The sequence below is a fragment of the Chelonia mydas genome, chromosome 1 (assembly GCF_015237465.2).
Source record: "Chelonia mydas isolate rCheMyd1 chromosome 1, rCheMyd1.pri.v2, whole genome shotgun sequence".
Taxonomy (NCBI): Eukaryota; Metazoa; Chordata; order Testudines; family Cheloniidae; genus Chelonia; species Chelonia mydas.
Window position 1 is genome coordinate 36,498,153 of NC_057849.1, and position 17,525 is coordinate 36,515,677.

The 17,525-nt window shown below is 41.7% G+C and overlaps 1 protein-coding gene across 7 annotated transcripts in view; it reads right to left on the reverse strand.

The window, feature by feature from the left end:
- CWF19L2 (CWF19 like cell cycle control factor 2) overlaps positions 1–17,525 on the reverse strand; it is a 175,135-nt gene that overhangs the window by 46,844 nt on the left and 110,766 nt on the right. For 6 of the 7 annotated variants that reach the window (XM_043529780.1, XM_037890131.2, XM_037890102.2 and 3 more), the window contains one exon: positions 8,375–8,587. In XM_043529780.1, the coding sequence (XP_043385715.1) occupies positions 8,375–8,587 (213 nt within the window). Of the gene's footprint in view, positions 1–4,866; positions 7,504–8,374; positions 8,588–17,525 lie in introns of those variants that run through there. The other variant, XM_037890149.2, reaches the window with a different exon arrangement.

The following is a 17,525-nucleotide window of genomic DNA, read 5'->3' on the forward strand; positions in this document are numbered from 1 at the left end:
GTTGAGCTGCAAGAAAGGCAGCAGGAGCACAGACGCGGTGACAGCCCCTGTGTAACCAGCCGCCCTCCTCCCCAAGTTCCATAGCCTCCTCACCCAGACGCCCAAGAACGAAGTGGGGGGGCCTCTGGCCACCCAGCCACTCCACCCCAGAGAATTGCCCAAGCAACAGAAGGCTGGCATTCAATAAGTTTTAAAGTTTTAAACTTTTAAAGTGCTGTGTGGCCTTGTCCTTTCTCCTCCACCACCCCACCCGGTGCTTCCCTCCTCCACGATCCCTCCCGGGCTACCTTGGTAGTTATCCCCCTATTTGTGTGATGAATAAATAAAGAATGCATGAATGTGAAGCTACAATGACTTTATTGTCTCTGCAAGCGGTGATCGAAGGGGGGAGGGGAGGGTGCTTACCTTACAGTAAAGCAGAGTGAAACCGGGGGGGGGGGGGGAGTGGAGGGGTTCCATTAAGGAGAAACAAACAGAACTTTCACACCATAGCCTGGCCATTCCTGAAACTGGTTTTCAAAGCTTCTCTGATGCGCACCGCACCCTCCTGTGCTCTTCTAACCGCCCTGGTGTCTGGCTGCGCGTAATCAGCGGCCAGGCGATTTGCCTCAACCTCCCACCCCGCCCTACAGTCTCCCCCTTACTCTCACAGATATTGTGGAGCACACAGCAAGCAGTAATAACAGTGGGAATATTGATTTCGCTGAGGTCTAACCGAGTCAGTGAACTGCGCCAGCGCGTTTTTAAACATCCAAATGCACATTCTACCACCATTCTGCACTTGCTCAGCCTGTAGTTGAACAGCTCCTGACTACTGTCCAGGCTGCCTGTGTACAGCTTCATGAGCCATGGCATTAAGGGGTAGGCTGGGTCCCCAAGGATAACTATAGGCATTTCAACATCCTCAACGGTTATTTTCTGGTCTGGAAAGTAAGTCCCTTGCTGCAGCTGTTGAAACAGACCAGAGTTCCTGAAGATGCGAGAGTCATGTACCTTTCCCGGCCATCCCACGTTGATGTTGGTGAAATATCCCTTGTGATCCACCAGTGCTTGCAGCACCATTGAAAAGTACCCCTTTCGGTTTATGTACTCGCTGCCTTGGTGCTCCAGTGCCAAAATAGGGATATGGGTTCCGTCTATAGCCCCACCACAGTTAGGGAATCCCATTGCAGCAAAGCCATCCACTATGACTTGCACATTTCCCAGAGTCACTACCTTTGATAGCAGCAGCTCAATGATTGTGTTGGCTACTTGCATCACAGCAACCCCTACAGTAGATGTGCCCACTCCAAATTGATTACCGACTGACCGGTAGTTGTCTGGCGTTGCAAGCTTCAACAGGGCTATCACCACTCGCTTGTGAACTGTGAGGGCTGCTCTCATCTTGGTATTCTTGTGCTTCAGGGCAGGGGAAAGCAAGTCACAAAGTTCCATGAAAGTGCCCTTACGCATGCAAAAGTTTCGCAGCCACTGGGAATCGTCCCAGACCTGCAACACTATGCAGTCCCACCACTCTGTGCTTGTTTCCCGGGCCCAGAATCGGTGTTTCAAGCCATGAAACTGCCCAATTGACACCATGATGTGCACATTGCAGAGGCCCGTACTTTGTGAGAAGTCTATGTCCATGTCCTCATCACTCTCGTCTCTGCGCTGCAGTCGTCTCCTCCTCGCCAGGTTTTGCTTTTCTTGCAGGTTATGGTTCTGCATATCCTGCTGGATAATACGTGCGGTGTTTATAGCGCTCATAATTGCCGCGGTGATCTGAGCAGGCTCCATGTTCCCAGTGCTATGGCGTCTGCGCTGAAAAAAGGCGCAAAACGATTGTCTGCCGTTGCTCTGACGGAGGGAGGGGCGACTGACAACGTGGCTTATAGAGCTGGCTTACAGTGAATTAAAATCAACAAAGGGGGTGGCTTTGCGTCAAGGAGAAAGAGTGGCTCCCTCAAGGATAGAACTCAAAACCCTGGGTTTAGCAGGCCATTGATTTCACAGAGGGAGAGAGGGAGGAAGGGAGGAGAAAATGAATACAAAACAAGTCTGGTCTATTTTTTGTTTTGATCCACTTCCTCTATCTTTATACATCTTGCTGGCAGCAGACAGTGCAGTATGACTGCTGGCGATTGTCATCTCCTGGGTGCTCGGCAGAAGACGGTGCAGTAGGACTGCCGGCAGGACTGAATCGCCATGAGACGAAGCTTAAAAGGGAAATGACCTGGCTGAGTCACTCCCACATTTGCCCAGGTGCCCCTGACCGACCTCACTGAGGTCGGCTAAAAGAACACCCTGGAGTACGGCGATGATGGCTACCAGTCATACTGCACTGTCTGCTGCCAAAAGGCAATGAGCTACTGCTGTGTAGCAATGCAGTACCACGTCTGCCAGCACCCAGAAAACATACGGTGACGGTTACCTGAGCAGGCTCCATGCTTGCCGTGGTACGGTGTCTGAACAGGTAACCCAGGAAAAAAGGCGCGAAACGATTGTCTGCTGTTGCTTTCACGGACGGAGGGAGGGAAGGGGGTGCCTGACGATATGTACCCAAAACCACCCATGACAATGTTTTTGCCCCATCAGGCATTGGGATTTCCACCCAGAATTCAAATGGGTGGCGGAGACTGCGGGAACTGTGGGATAGCTACCCACAGTGCAACGCTCCGGAAGTCGACGGTTGCCTCGGTACTGTGGACGCACTCCGTCGACTAAATGCCGACTAAACGCACTTAGAGCATTTGTGTGGGGACACAATCGACTGTATAAAAATGCTTTCTACAAAACTGACTTCTATAAATTCGACCTAATTTCGTAGAGTAGACATAGCCAAAGGAGAGTATGGAGTTTGGGGATTTAATCCCACAATTCTATGAAATAAAGGGAGCCTGGATAGGACAGCCCCACGGATAATTGATTGTGTTTGGGCAGAAGGAGGTAGGCACTCCTCCTATCTCAGGGATCAACAGTCTAACATGTTTTGCCCAAAGAGAAATCAGGCCTTGTGCCAGGTCTGGAAGGCAGGACATCCTTAACATATGACACACAGAATTTGCAAGGATGGAGTCAGGTTCCATCTGTTAATCAGGATCAGGAGGCTCTCACTACCAATCCTCTGAACATGTGAATGCAGATTTCATAGCATGTTCGAAATGGCTCTGTAAAGCATATGGATTGGAAACTGGGTTTCACCTAAATTTAAAAATTTATGAGTGGATGAAGGTTGTATACAAATTTGGGGAGGGAGAGTGTTTTTAACCCCAAATAAATAAATAAATGGTCTCTATTTACTTCATAACCAATGACTGAATGATCAGATTCAATTTTATTCTTGATTTCATTACAATTGCAAATGCAATTTTATTACATGTCATAGACTTAAACACTGGGCTAGCCTATCCTGCCCTCACATACATGAATGGGAAGGCAGAATTTTATTTCAGCATATCAAATACCCACATATTTTCAGAGTAAGACTATCTCCTAACTCTACTGCATGAAGTATTTCTGAATTTGAAACCCCATGTAAAATCTCTCCGAAACAGAGATTTCCAAATATCTAGATATTTAGTGCAAGGTTTTTTTGTTTTGTTTTTTTTAAAAAGCTATGTTACTCTGGCCTTAAGGTTGTAAACATTTATCAGTTACTTAAGAGGGGGAAAAGAGCATTAATTTATATAATTCTCAGAAAATACTAAAAATGGAAAGCTTGGACAATAAATGTCAAGTTACACTTTAGAAACTACACACACAAGCAAGGGAATTCACAATTACATTTGCCCAAACAACTTTCCAGATTCCCTGCTTGCTTTCTACTCTTTGCATCTGATGCATTTCCTTTGCGGCTTGAAATATGAAGATACTGATATGAATTTTTGATGAAGGAAATTCTGGTACAGACCAAAATTCATGGCTTGTGGTTGCTGCCATCTTAAGTCCAATCTATTTACATAGTTTGTCTAAGCTTCAGGTCAGCAAAGCTTAGCTACCCTTTTAGGCTTTTCCCCCCAGGTTTGAAGGTACAGGGGTAGAACTTTCTATTTTGATGAGGGGATTGTAATTTAGACAACAGTTCAGTCATCAAGGCATGGATATTTTTATTTCTATTAATACACTGGGTACCATGATGTTACGCTCCATATTCTTTATATAAATATGCTTATGATATGGATATGGCATAACAGATATATTTTAAGCAAGATGGGTCTTGTAAGGTATCATTGGAAAGGTTATATTTACTGAATGTGACTATCCAATTTGTATGCATGTATCATTTCTGAATCTAAAGTCAGGAATATTGACTATGTAACAATTACAACTGGTTGTGTACTTGGCAAACACCCACATGACAATAGGCCATCAGCCTTGATGGGCCACTAGGAAGAAACAATAAGACTTTGAAGATACTAATCTCTCTCCTTCCTGAGAGGTGTCCTGGGACATAGCTGTGACACTACTAGGTCATGTGGTCATGTCACTGGTACTAAACACCATCTTGAACTTCTAGTAATTTTTCATTAAAGGGAGGGAGAGGTCAAGAGTGGGAAACAAAAGATTCCTGCCTTATGTAAATCTTATTTAAGGCTGGGGAGTAAGTTGATCTGGGTTCACTCTTCACTGAATCCCCACCCAGGATGACTGCTGGAAACACTTAAGGAACAAGGACAAAGGGAAAGGGGGAGGAGTACTGAACCCAGGCTGGAAAAGCGATCTAGTCTGTGAATAAGATGCCTGAAGATTTAAGCTGCAAGCAGGGTAGCTAAAGTTCAAGAATTTCTGCAACCTGCCCCAAAAGCAAGATTTAGGGTGAGAAATTACTTCTTGAAACCAGTCTCTAAGATCTTAAGCTTAGTATGCATGTTCTGTTTTATTTGCTTGGTTATCTGCTTTGTTCTGTTTGCTATCCCTTATAATCACTTAAAATTTACCTTTTATAGATAATAAACTTATTTGTTGTTTATAACATAATCCAGTTTGTGTCATTCATGGGGGGGGGGGGGGGGGGGGAGAGCTGTTCATCTCTCTCTCTCTCCACATTGAGGGATAGGGTAAATTTTCATGAGCTTGTGCTGTGCAGACTTGGGTTTACTCCCCAAAGGAGGTGTGCACTTGAGTGCAGGGTTATTTCCTAGCTGAATCTTCCCATAGAGAGCTGCTTGCAGACTCTGTGATTCTACAGCTGGTGCGTCCCTGCCTGTGTGTGTATGCTTCCAGAGGCTGGAGAGCCTGATGCAGCAAAACAGGGAGAGGGTGCGCAGGCTAGTGGAGCAGGCGGGCTCAGTGAAACTCCAGTACATCAGGTGGCTTCCCGGGGCGGGGGGTGTCCAACCCATCACATGTACATTTACCAAGGGCTTTGAATGGATACATCTAAAATAAGTATTTAATTTAGCTCAAACTTTACCTAATTGCTCTATTTCAGCACAAGTTGCACTTGTGAAATTTTAGTGTGACTGGTTTCATTTTGATGATGTTAAAATGGGAGTAAAGACAGAGGTGAAAGTAAGCCGGTACTGTCTGGTCTGGCGCACTGGTAAGAGCAGGTACACAGCCAACTGTACCGGCAGGGGGCAGCTTCCCCAGGGATCTGGTGGCAATTTAAAGGGCCCAGGGCTTCGTCCCTTTAAATCACTGGTGGAGCCCTGGGGTAGCAGCGGCCAGCAGGAGCCCCGGGGCTCCAGCAGTGATTTAAAGGGCCGCAGCCCCGGGGTAGCACCGGCAGCAGTGGCCAGGAGCCCCGTGCCCTTTAAATCACTGCTGGGCTGCGCTGAAGGGCTGGCTGGGGGAGTGTGAACCCAGCCCTGCCACTTCTGGTTGAGCTGCCCTGCATACCGAGTATGTCCCTTAAGTTACTTTCACCCCTGAGTAAAGATCATAATAAAGTTTACAATAAAAACTCTTCAGCCTCATCTATGGAGAGACTAGCATTTCTCTACAATCAATATGTGATACAAGTGATTTTGTGTGATGATTATACCTTACAAAACATGGTATTGCAACATCTTTCATTGTACATTCCAAGGCCCTTCTCCTAAATACAGCGTCAGTTCTCATAAAAAAGATGCCAGCCAATATGTTATACCATATACTGGTAATGCTAAACATAGATGCATTTAATCAAAACTGCAATTTCATGCTAACCTGATTCAATCTACGCTGTGTAGCTGTAAAGTAATCTAACTGTAGCTTTCTGAACAGCAGTTATAGCTGTCTTTGGATCTATACTCACACTACAGGTTGTGTGTGTGGTGGTGGGAGGGGGAGGATAAAGGATGCAAATGCTCATAACTCTGGTGGAATCTATGCATTCATTAGCATCCTTTGCTTTCTGGGCCAGCAGAATTAAAACTGTTGGGACAAATGAGTTCAGCTTCTTGAGAAGTGATCCCTTCAGTTGACTGAGTAGCCTTAATGGAGTCTAAAAGGCACTTCGCTCAAATTTCCAAATTCAGAAAAACTGTAGCTTTGACACTGAGCTTTGAAAATAGAGAATATCTATTTTTAAAGATGGTAATGGTGGTTAATTCAACCTGTCCTAGATGTAGCCAAGCAGATACTGGACTAGCTTCTAATCTCTCTAACATCTTTAATGCTGGTCCTTAATACTCATTCTCTCATGGGTCTCCATTTCAGCAAAAGTTTAGTTCAGATTCCATCTCTTCTTTCTGCAATACAGCCAATGGGCCCTTCAATCTACCAGACAAAGGTATAACATGATACAATGGCTGGAAGTTGAAGCTAGACAAATTGAGACTGGAAATAAGGTCTAAAATTTTAACAGGGAAGGTATTAGAGAGACAAGGTTGGTGAGGTAATATATTTTATTGGAATTTGTCTAGCTTCAACTTCCAGCGATTAGATTGTGTTATACCTTTGTCTGGTAGACTGAAGAGCCCATTGGCTGTATTGCAGAATGAAGAGCTGGAAAGTCCAGTAAAAGATATTACCTCATCCACCTTGTCTCTCTAACATCCTGGGACTGACACAGCTACAACTACACTGCATACAACAGTGAGGGTAATTAATCAGGAACAATTTACCAGGGGTTGTGTTGGATTCTCCCTCACGAGCAATTCTTAAATCAACATTTAAAAAAAAAAAATAAAGATATGCTGTAGATCAAAAGGAATTATTTTGGGGAAGTTCTATGGCCTGTGTTATACAGGTCAGACTAGATGATCACAACAGTCCCTTCTGGCCCCAGAAAGTATGAATCCCATAGAACATCTGTGCTTTTTTACACTCCTTGTAGATTTAGTCCTTTATCTATTTATTTTCATGTTTCTCCATACAATGCCATCTTTGTGTAATTCACTTTTTTGTTTTTTTGGCAGCTGTATCCTATCTTCTTGGTAAATGTTCACGCTTTGTTCTGTGTGTTATAGTTTGAACCATACCGGAAACAAAGGGTTATATTCAGTCAAGGTTTCTGCCCCAGTATTAGGAAGTCTGATATAGATGCATGCATGGAGGAGAAGGCAAAGTGGCAGTGATGGAGCGTCTGTAATCTCCTCTCTGGTGGCAAAGACAGAGATGTATGGATTAACACACAGGCAGCCTCTGCCTAAGGAGCTTGTACAGAACCCCTATCAAGGATTAAAGCTATTCTTCCTCCCAACAGAAACACCAAGAGTTAACAACAACACTGCCTATCAGCCCCTAAATGTGAATCCCTACTGGGACAAAAGAGAAGGTGCAATTTACACCCCAATATGCTCTCTTCAGCTTCTAAACAAGATTAGGGGCTAATTTAATTGAAGGGTAATTATCATGATACTATTTTGTCTTCTGAATGGTTTCCACTCAACCTTGTTTTGTCTTTCTGAATTATACTCTACTCCTTAACTGCTTCTAATTCCTTCCTACCCAAAGTAAACTTTTTTCTTCTTATATATTCTAGGGTGACCAAAAGTCCTGATGTTATTGGGACTGTCCCAATATTAGGGGCTTTATCTTGCATATGCAACCTATTCCCACTCCTTCCCCCATCCCAAGTTTTCACACTTGCTATCTGGTCACCCTAATCTAGTCACACTGACCCCCATTTGGTCTTTTGCATATTCATCTACCTTCTGTAATCTATGTGTTCAGCTCTTATCATTGTTGCAGTGCCCTTGAAGTTTTTCCATAGATACCAAGGTCATCTGCAAATCTGAAGAGGATCAAGTTCTGAGAATTAACTTCATCATGCAAGACAGATTCATATTTTTTTATCTCACCCTTGAGGAATCTTCCTTTCTGTTTAATTGGAAGGGCCAGGAAAATAACACGTGAATCAATAAATCATGCCAAAGAAGCAGTTTTATTTTTAATCTCAGGAAATTCTAGCACTAAACTGCCTTCCTTTATTTCTTTCCATGCTCATGTCAAATTGCTACTTTCTTACCTTGATGCCAATTGCAATAATAAGATGTTTTGGGAGTTCAGGGCTATCAAAGCAATATGGGCACTTCTCCATACGTGCAACAAGCTGATGATGTTGATAGATTGCTTTTCTTCTGTGTCTTTCCTCTTCTTCTCCACTCCGCTCTCCCTTAGCTGCTTTGGAAACAAACATGTCATCCAGTGTGTAGTACTCTCTATCACTTTTTTCTGAAAACTAAAAAGAGACAAAGAAAAAATATATATGTACAAATGAATAGAAAAGAACTAGAATTATGTAGGACATTCTAGTGTTCTTTACTTAACCAGAGAGGAATGGTATCTAGCAACAGCAGTGTTCCCTTTCACATGGCTTTTTCCAGACACATAATTATGAGATGCTTGGGTCAACTGACAGCAATCATATGATACCCATGACAGATAAAGTAGCAAAAATTCAGTTGAATGATATAAACAAGCAGAATATATCATCACATTCCGTTTCAAGATAAACTTCCTTCTGGAGTGGCAAATATCTAGTCTGATATCTTGAATTTATATAGCTTAAATTTAAATTGATATACAAACTTCTTCCAGTGCTTTTTGATAATTTTGACCTTTGGAAGCTTTTGTTTAGTATCCGTTGTGATTCCCAAATATACCTAAAATGGGACAAGTGTCCAATACCGTAAATATAAACAGGTTTCTCTACAATTTTTTTTCATGGTAATTTTTTTTTTAAATCTCATTTTCACAGAACAAATACCATTGAGTTTTACTTGGCATTAACCACCTGTATGTTCTCTGTAATTTTACATCATGCTACATAAATATGATATGGATATTGTTTCTGTAAAAAAAAAAAAAAAGTCTTGGCACCTTTTAAGAATAATTCTTACCACTGGAGTAAAATAGAAAACATGTTTTTCTTATTCACGTGCACTTTCTTTATGCTGAATGAGAGAATACATTCAAACAGATTTTATTAATACTCTCTTTTCCTTCTTCCTTCTACTACCAACAGTGCCCATAAAATCATCTGTCCTGAAATACAGGACTCTATTGCTAGCATTCATATTTTGCACATACGCACCTATGCTAGTTCTCCTTACCAATTAAACAGTATTTAGCTCACTTAAGTAAAAATGTTATCTTCAGTCTCAATTTTTATTCTTCCTTGCAAGCAACTATTGCAAACATGGATTCTCTAGCCTAATTTAACCTAAATAAAAATATACTCTCTCTATTCACAGACATTTTATACACACATTATCTGATTCTAGGTGGAAAAAACAAAGCTTTTAAGTCATCAGGCCATAAACTGTAAAATTGTAGTTGACTCCCCAGTACATAAAACAAAAGCTGTCAAAGAGTTGGATTCCCTGCAGAGTGATATCTAAAAGTTTGTGGTATCTAGGTTTCAGCGTGGTTTCCATAGAAACCACACAGATGCTCCTCTACATTTTTCAAATAAATTACAGCAAAAATCCCTATAATTTGTGTGCACCACATTTAGTACTGATCAGAGTGTGCACTGCACCATCTATACAACTAATTCTACTTATCTTGACAATATACTTACAATATTATATAAAAATATCATTTGCATCATCTTTAGAATTATAATTTTTCTGCAAATAATCTCCCGTTCTTTTTTTTTGTGTGCAATAAAGAAACTTATTGTGGGATTTCTTTTAAATTCTTAAAATCAAGACCTTCTCTATTAAGCTATTATTTATATTTAAAAAAAATGCTACAATGCTGTGTTAGTCTTTTGTTATTGATTCTGCCATGCCTGCAGAGTGGTGATATATATTCCTTTCTGACTTCCCATTTACTGCCCTCTGTACCATACAGTGATCCTGATTTAAAAAGTATAATTAGCAAAGATTTGTTATGAATGCATGAAAAATACTCTCACAAAACTTTTCATTATGCATTTTTAAAAATGTGATGTACTATTATTATTAAAAGTTCTGCTCTCAGATTCCAAGGATTTTATATTCAATAATACATATTTTTTTTAAAAAAAAGTGTTCAGAAGAAAGGACTTTACAACACTGAAGATTTATCAGTTATTTCAGAATTTGCCATGGTAACTAAGTCAATTAATTTCTAAAAGAAGAGATGAAAAATTGAAGAGTGGGGCCAGGTAAAAAAATCACAATAAAACAAAAAATAAGTATTTTTGGCCACCATCAATAAAAACAGGTGATTTATTGATCTGGTTACAGGAATTTAATAGGAGGAGCTTTCTTGTTAGGTCTCTGTGACCCTAAGAACCTCTTTATGCCAACCAGCAAAGGGCACACTCAATGCGGTACTGTCAGAATATTTAGTCAGTGATGTAAGGTATGTATGTAAACTGGTCATGAATATTATTGCATGATGTATGTATGGGTTGAATACAAAAAATTATGTACTATACTGGAAATATGTACTTAAAACATGTTGTGAAGGCAGCTGATAAACAAGCCTGCCAGGCATCTGGTCTTCAACTGGAACACTCAGTTGAAAAGGGACCCTGGCGGCTCCAGTCAGCACAGCTGACTGAGCTGCTAAAAGTCAGGCTGGCCGCAGCATCAGTGGAGCAGGCAGACAGGCTCCGTGCCTGGCTCCTGGGTAGTGGCCCGCACGTCCCTCCAGCTCCTAGGCAGAGGGACAGCCAAGGGGCGCAGTGCACTGCCCCAGTTTCAGGTGCCAGCCCAAGTGCCGGCTCCGCAGCTCCCACTGGCCAGGAACTATGGCCAATCGGAGCTGCGGGGGCAGTGCCTGTGGGCGGGGGCAGTGCACAGTGCTCCCTGGCCGCCCCTCTGCCTAGGAGCCAGCTGGACACGTCACCGCTTCCCGGGAGCCACCTGAGGTCAGCGCCACCCGGAGCTCCCACACAACAACTCCCTGCCCCATCGCTGAACCCCTTCCTGCACCCCAACCTCCTGTCCCAGGCTGGAGCCCCCCCCTCCACACACACACACTCTGAACCCCTCAGCACCCCAACCCCCTGCCCCAGCCCGGCACCCCCTCCTGCATCCCAAACCTTTGATCCCAGGCCCCACCCCAGAGCCTGCACACCCAGCCGGAGCCCTCACCCCCTCCCCCAGTGAAAATGAGCGAGTGAGTGAGGGTGGGGGAGAAGCGGCGCCGGGAGGAGGGGTGGAGTAAGTGGGGGCGGGACCTCAGATGGGGTGGGGCCTCAGGGAAGCGGCAGGGAAGGGGGTGGGGCAAGGGTATTCAGGTTTCTTAAATTAAAAAGTTGGCAACCCTAAGTCTGCCCTAGACAAAAGCATGTGGATTTACATGCATGAATCAAGTTAGCAGACAGGTAACAAAACAGCATGGCTTGATTACAAGAAAGGACAGTGAAAGTACATTTGCATTTATGGTAAACAAAGTGATCAAGCTGATCAAGAAAGCAAACTGAGCAGAGGATAAAGAATGGGCTTGGTGCCTGCACCCTCAAGAACAAGCAACAGGGAAAAAGAAAAGGAGTACTTGTGGCACCTTAGAGACTAACAAATTTATTTGAGCATAAGCTTTCGTGAGCTATAGATGCATCCGACGAAGTGAGCTGTAGCTCACGAAAGCTTATGCTCAAATAAATTTGTTAGTCTCTAAGGTGCCACAAGTACTCCTTTTCTTTTTGCGGATACAGATTAACACATCTGCTACTCTGCAACAGGGAAAAGGAACTTTGTCTGGTTTTACTTTTCAAAGAATACATTTTAAAGGTTTTTGGGATATAAAAGGGAAGAAGGGGGACTCCTTTGTTATGCATCACATAGGGGACAAAGGACTCAGCACCCACGGATTCTGAGAACGGTGGATCCTCCTTCCTAAGGGGCTGGTCGCTTGATGTAAGTCATAAAGTTGCTTATGCAAAGATTGTATCTTACTGAAGTTAAGCTTTAGTGACTAGAAATTATTTTTGTTTTGTTTGTAATCATAACTTTCTTCTCTTGCTTAATATCACTAAAATCTATGTTCTTTATTCATAAAGATTCTTGTTTTATTATAACTTCAACTCAGTGCTGTATATTGAGGTATAGTGTGCATCTTCAGCTACACTAACAGGCTGGTGTGTGCACTGTCTGTTTAGAGGGGGATTTGGTAATTTCTGTGAGTCTGCAATGACAGGGCTTGGAATCTGCAGAGACACCACTCTGGCAATCTCGGGTTCACTGAATGTTACCCGCAAGGCAAGTATTAGACTGGCATAGTCTTGAGGAATTTGCTGCCAAGGCAAGGAGGCTGGAGTGTCAGGGAGCTGACACAGTTTAAGCTCCAGCTTTACTGAAGCAGAGGGGTAACACAGTGGCTTACAGTACTGGGCACCCTGAAGAGTGTCTCAGTCTCTGACTCTGTATTTAATAAGTGATGCTGTACTGCTACAGTATGTTAATCTGCATACGTTTATGTTAAACTTAGGTTGCTTCCAGATACAATTCACTGCAACTTTCACCTTGAATAATTTTAATGATTTCCTGCATTGAAATGGCAAGACAAAGAATATAGAAAGTGCACTGTACAGCACATTTTGGTTTTGAGACTGCTGTATCTTCAGAATCGTAGCAGATTTGTGCATCATCAGTTCTGCATATAAATGGCACAGAATTCAAGAACAGTAAGAGATTTAATACAACAAATGCCCATCTGTAACAAATAGTGATATATATTAGACTACTAGTGCAGCAGGACAGATGTTAATGGGAGGTATTTTGTTCAATGGGCATAATAAATCAGCTTCCACGGCTGTATGAATCACATCCCTCTCTTTGTTGTCATATTGAAAAGTGACCTTGCAAGAATTTAGAAAAATAAACAAGTTTAGAGATATAACCAAATAACCAGGTAAGAGATTCATCCCATGAATGACTGAAAACATATCTGCCCACTTCCCCTTCTTCTGCAGGTCCTGAAGTTCTGCCCTTTTATATAAGGTCAATTCCCCATCAGTGCTGTCATATCCACCAGAGAGCTCTACTGAAGCCCACATACTGCCCATACGGCTGACTAATCTATATTTCTCCACAGAATGCACAATTTTGCAGTTTGCTTGAAGTTATGCTATATCCTACAGGAAATAAAATATAAACAGCTTCCCAAATCTAAGCATCTTATGGGGAGGGGGGGGGGAAGCGACACGACAGAATACAGGCTCATTTGGTTGTTAATTTACCAAATGTCCTTTTTGCTGGGAGCACTGTGGCACCTAGATGTAAAGTTACATTTCGAGAAATTTCTTGGCAAGCCACCTTAAATGTGTTGTACAAATGACGCTAGTTCAGACCGATCAAATTCCTTGTTCAGGCCACATTTGAGAAGCCTCTTTTTAAAAACAGAGGGTCTTTTACTTAAAAGAGAAAAGCTCTTAAGTCGAAAGGATATTTCTTCTCATAATGAAAAACATTAAGCCAACCATATCAAATATTTTGAACATGGATTCTTAAATATCTTTGTGACTAGCATCTATGGCTAAATAATAAAGATTCAGCAAACTGAAACCTGACAGGTTTCAGAGTAGCAGCCGTGTTAGCCTGTATCCGCAAAAATAAAAGGAGGACTTGTGGCACCTTAGAGACAAATAAATAAATAAATCTGGTATTCTCTAAGGTGCCACAAGTACTCTTTCTTTTTGTGAAACCTCTGAGTGATAGTCCCTCGTGTACTGGCTCTTCTGCAATGGAGTCCTGTCAGCATGAACCACTGATCTATTTACATAAGTTGACTCTACAGTGCATGACTACTTAATTCATTTTCTCTTTCCTTTGAAGACTAAATGTTCTTGGGAATGATCTCTCTGCCTGACATGTTCAGATCTGGCAACTTGTTAATTACAGTAATTGTAATTCTTGACCCAACTGGCAGCCACAGTAATTGAAATGCAGTCTTTTGAATATAGCAAAATTTGCAAAGTGTCTCCTTAGCTTTCTGGGTCTCTGTTCAGGTAATCTGATGAAAAACACTTAGACCCTATTTTCCAGAGCAGATAAGTAGTTTTCTCCTGCAAAATGGGACCATTAATACTACTTATTCCTTGAATAATTCTTATACTTCTCCCCATATACTCCTATAGCTTCTGAGCAATATGTTCAGGAGGTAAGCATTTGTATTTCCAAATGATTGGAGACAGATTTTTAGGATGTTTGGTCTCCCTAATACCACTTCAATCTCTCTGGTCACTCGATTACAAACCTAAAAGTCGCAATATTACAACAAAAAGACTTCAAAAACAGACTTCAAAGAGAAACTGCTGAATTGGAATTAATTTGCAAACTGGATACAATTAATTTAGGCTTGAATAGAGACTGGGAGTGGATGGGTCATTACACAAAGTAAAACTATTTCCCCATGTTTATTCACAGAATCATAGAATATCAGGGTTGGAAGGGACCTCAGGAGGCCATCTAGTCCAACCCCCTGCTCAAAGCAGGACCAATTCCCAATTTTTGCCCCAGATCCCTAAATGGCCCCCTCAAGGATTGAACTCACAACCCTGGGTTTAGCAGGCCAATGCTCAAACCACTGAGCTATCCCTCCCCCGTGCCCCCGCCACTGTTCCTCAGACGTTCTTGTCAACTGCTCGAAATGACCCACCTTGATTATCACCACAAAAGGTTTTCTCCCCCCCCCACCCCTGCTGGTATTCATCTTAAGTGAGCACTATCCTTACAGTGTGTATGGTAACACCCATTGTTTCATGTTCTCTGTGTATATAAATCTCCCCACTGTATTTTCCACTGAATGCATCCGATGAAGTGAGCTGTAGCTCACGAAAGCTTATGTTCAAATAAATTTGTTAGTCTCTAAGGTGCCACAAGTCCTCCTTTTCTTTTTGCTAATACCAGTTTATTTTCCAAAAACACATACGACTTTTTCCATATACTTTCTTGCGCAACAAAATTTACTGTTTAAAAATGTTCTCTTGCTCCATTTTACTACATTACTGTAGACCTATATTTATTAAAGGGGAGAAGATTCCTGGGGCCTGAAAACAATTATTTAAGAAAAATGTTTTTGGTGTCAAAACCAAGTTTCTGTGTTCCCATCATTGAAGGGTATGGGAGAAAACAGAACTCACACTAAGGGAATAAATGTTTATTTTGTTGCCTATTGTCCCATACACCTTAGGTTTTCATGGAATTTTGCAGACAATTAAAAGGCCTATTTTTTCCTACAAAATGTTGAATTCTAGTTTGCTAAAAATTAGAAATCTAACCTGCCTGCCCCCAAAAAATGAGGAAATAAACCACTAGTTTCAAAACTATCTGGCAACCAATCCAACAACATGCAAATAAGAGTCCCAAGCATGTTCCATGTGGGAGCTCCACTGTTCTCTTTAATTACTCCTTAAAACTGACAAAAAATAGGTACTAAAAATTGACCAAGGGGCAAGCACAAAAGAACATAAAAGGTGAGAAAAAAAAATGGCTGGCACTTGGAAGATGGCTTAATCACACACAGAGAACCTAAGTTACAACAAAAGGAGAACAGGATAAAAGGAGTACCACCTCCAATAGAATTTAAGAAAGGACAATGCAAAAGGCTAAGTTAAAAAGGTTGGCACCCAGAACTGCTACAAGTTACACGGGTTTCTTATGACCCTCTAGTTGCCATTATGTTGGTGGGGACTGATGAACATTCTGGTCTCTCAGCACAATATGGATTGCTGGCAGGGATGGTGAAGCACCAGTATACCCAGGTGTATGCAACACATGATTTCCTCACACCTGAAGAATACTCATCTATTCGCTTAGGGCAGTTGTAAGGCTCCCTTGATGCTGGTACAGCAGCGCAAAGGCGACTTAGCAGGGCTGAGAATCTGGCCTATTATGCATAGAATGAAACAGCAAGTTAACAGATGAGAGACCAACTTAACAGATTAGAAGTAAGTATTCCATTCAGGTGAAATACTACCCATCCCTCTGATACCGGAAAAGTTTGGAAAATAATCTCCCCCTTTCAATTTCATAAGTTAAAAATGTCATTTTCCATCCACAACATGGAATACACAAGTATAGAGTTCCTATATCTACAAAATTAACAAGAAAGCTTTATAGTGAAAAAATGTACCCTACTTTTTTCTTCATATACACATTTCCTTCAAGCATTGTACACTGAACTTATCCTTTCTCCATACTTTTTTGTTGCTTCCACGTGAGACTTCTTTAAGTTTACTTATAGGTTTCCCAATTTGTATTGCATCACTGTCAAACTTCATCTGTCTATTGTTTAATGACAGCCATTTTGAAGTACTAAAAAGAACCCAGCTGTCCAGTGAAAAACTTGGCCAAATAGAAAAAGCCCCATCCACCGTCTTTAGTGTTAGCGAATAGTGAACACTGAGCCAATGAGCAAGACAACTGAATTTTTTTTTTCCTGTATGGACAGCAGAATACCTGTCACAAGCACTGGAAGACCAGAGTCATCCAGCTAATGGGCATTCTTTCATAAACTCAAGGTAGACTGGCTTCTTGATTCAGTCCATGAACACTCACCTAAACACAAGGCATTCTCCACATGAAAAGAAATCTTAAACTATTCTTGTTTAAATGGAAACATGCAGCAACAACTTACTTTGGGGATAAGATTAAAATACTTAGGTTCAACTATAGATTGTTAAATATACTACCTGAATTTCTGCGAACGGGAGTCTAAATGGCCAAAACAGAAACAAAACCAAATTATCAAATTTGAGCTGAGGGCTAGATGACTCGAGAAACTGGTGCCAGGTATCTATAGATACGGCTCAAATAAATCTGGAGCAATTTAATATTGTCACTTGAACAAGTCTAGCCCAGACTAAAAAATCCTGTCATCTGTTAAATTGGTTTATGGTCTCAGTCCAGTTCCCATAGCCTAGCGACTGCAGACAAAAAACACATCCACAGCTGCAAGCGGAAAGATTGGGCATAAAGACTAAACTCCCCACTCCAAGTTAGAGGCAATCCTCTAGAATATGGGAGACATACAGGTTGGGGAAGCATGAGAAATTATACACCTGTACTTGTTCTGTGGATACAGCTGTTCACTTTCCTGGCTGAAAATATAGTGTTTTTCACATGCACTAAATTCACTAAAAATGTATTGAACATGAGCAAATTTAATGTAATTTCCCATAAACCAGTTAACATCCTCATATGTGCAGAACTGTTTATTATTAGCACTATAACTATATT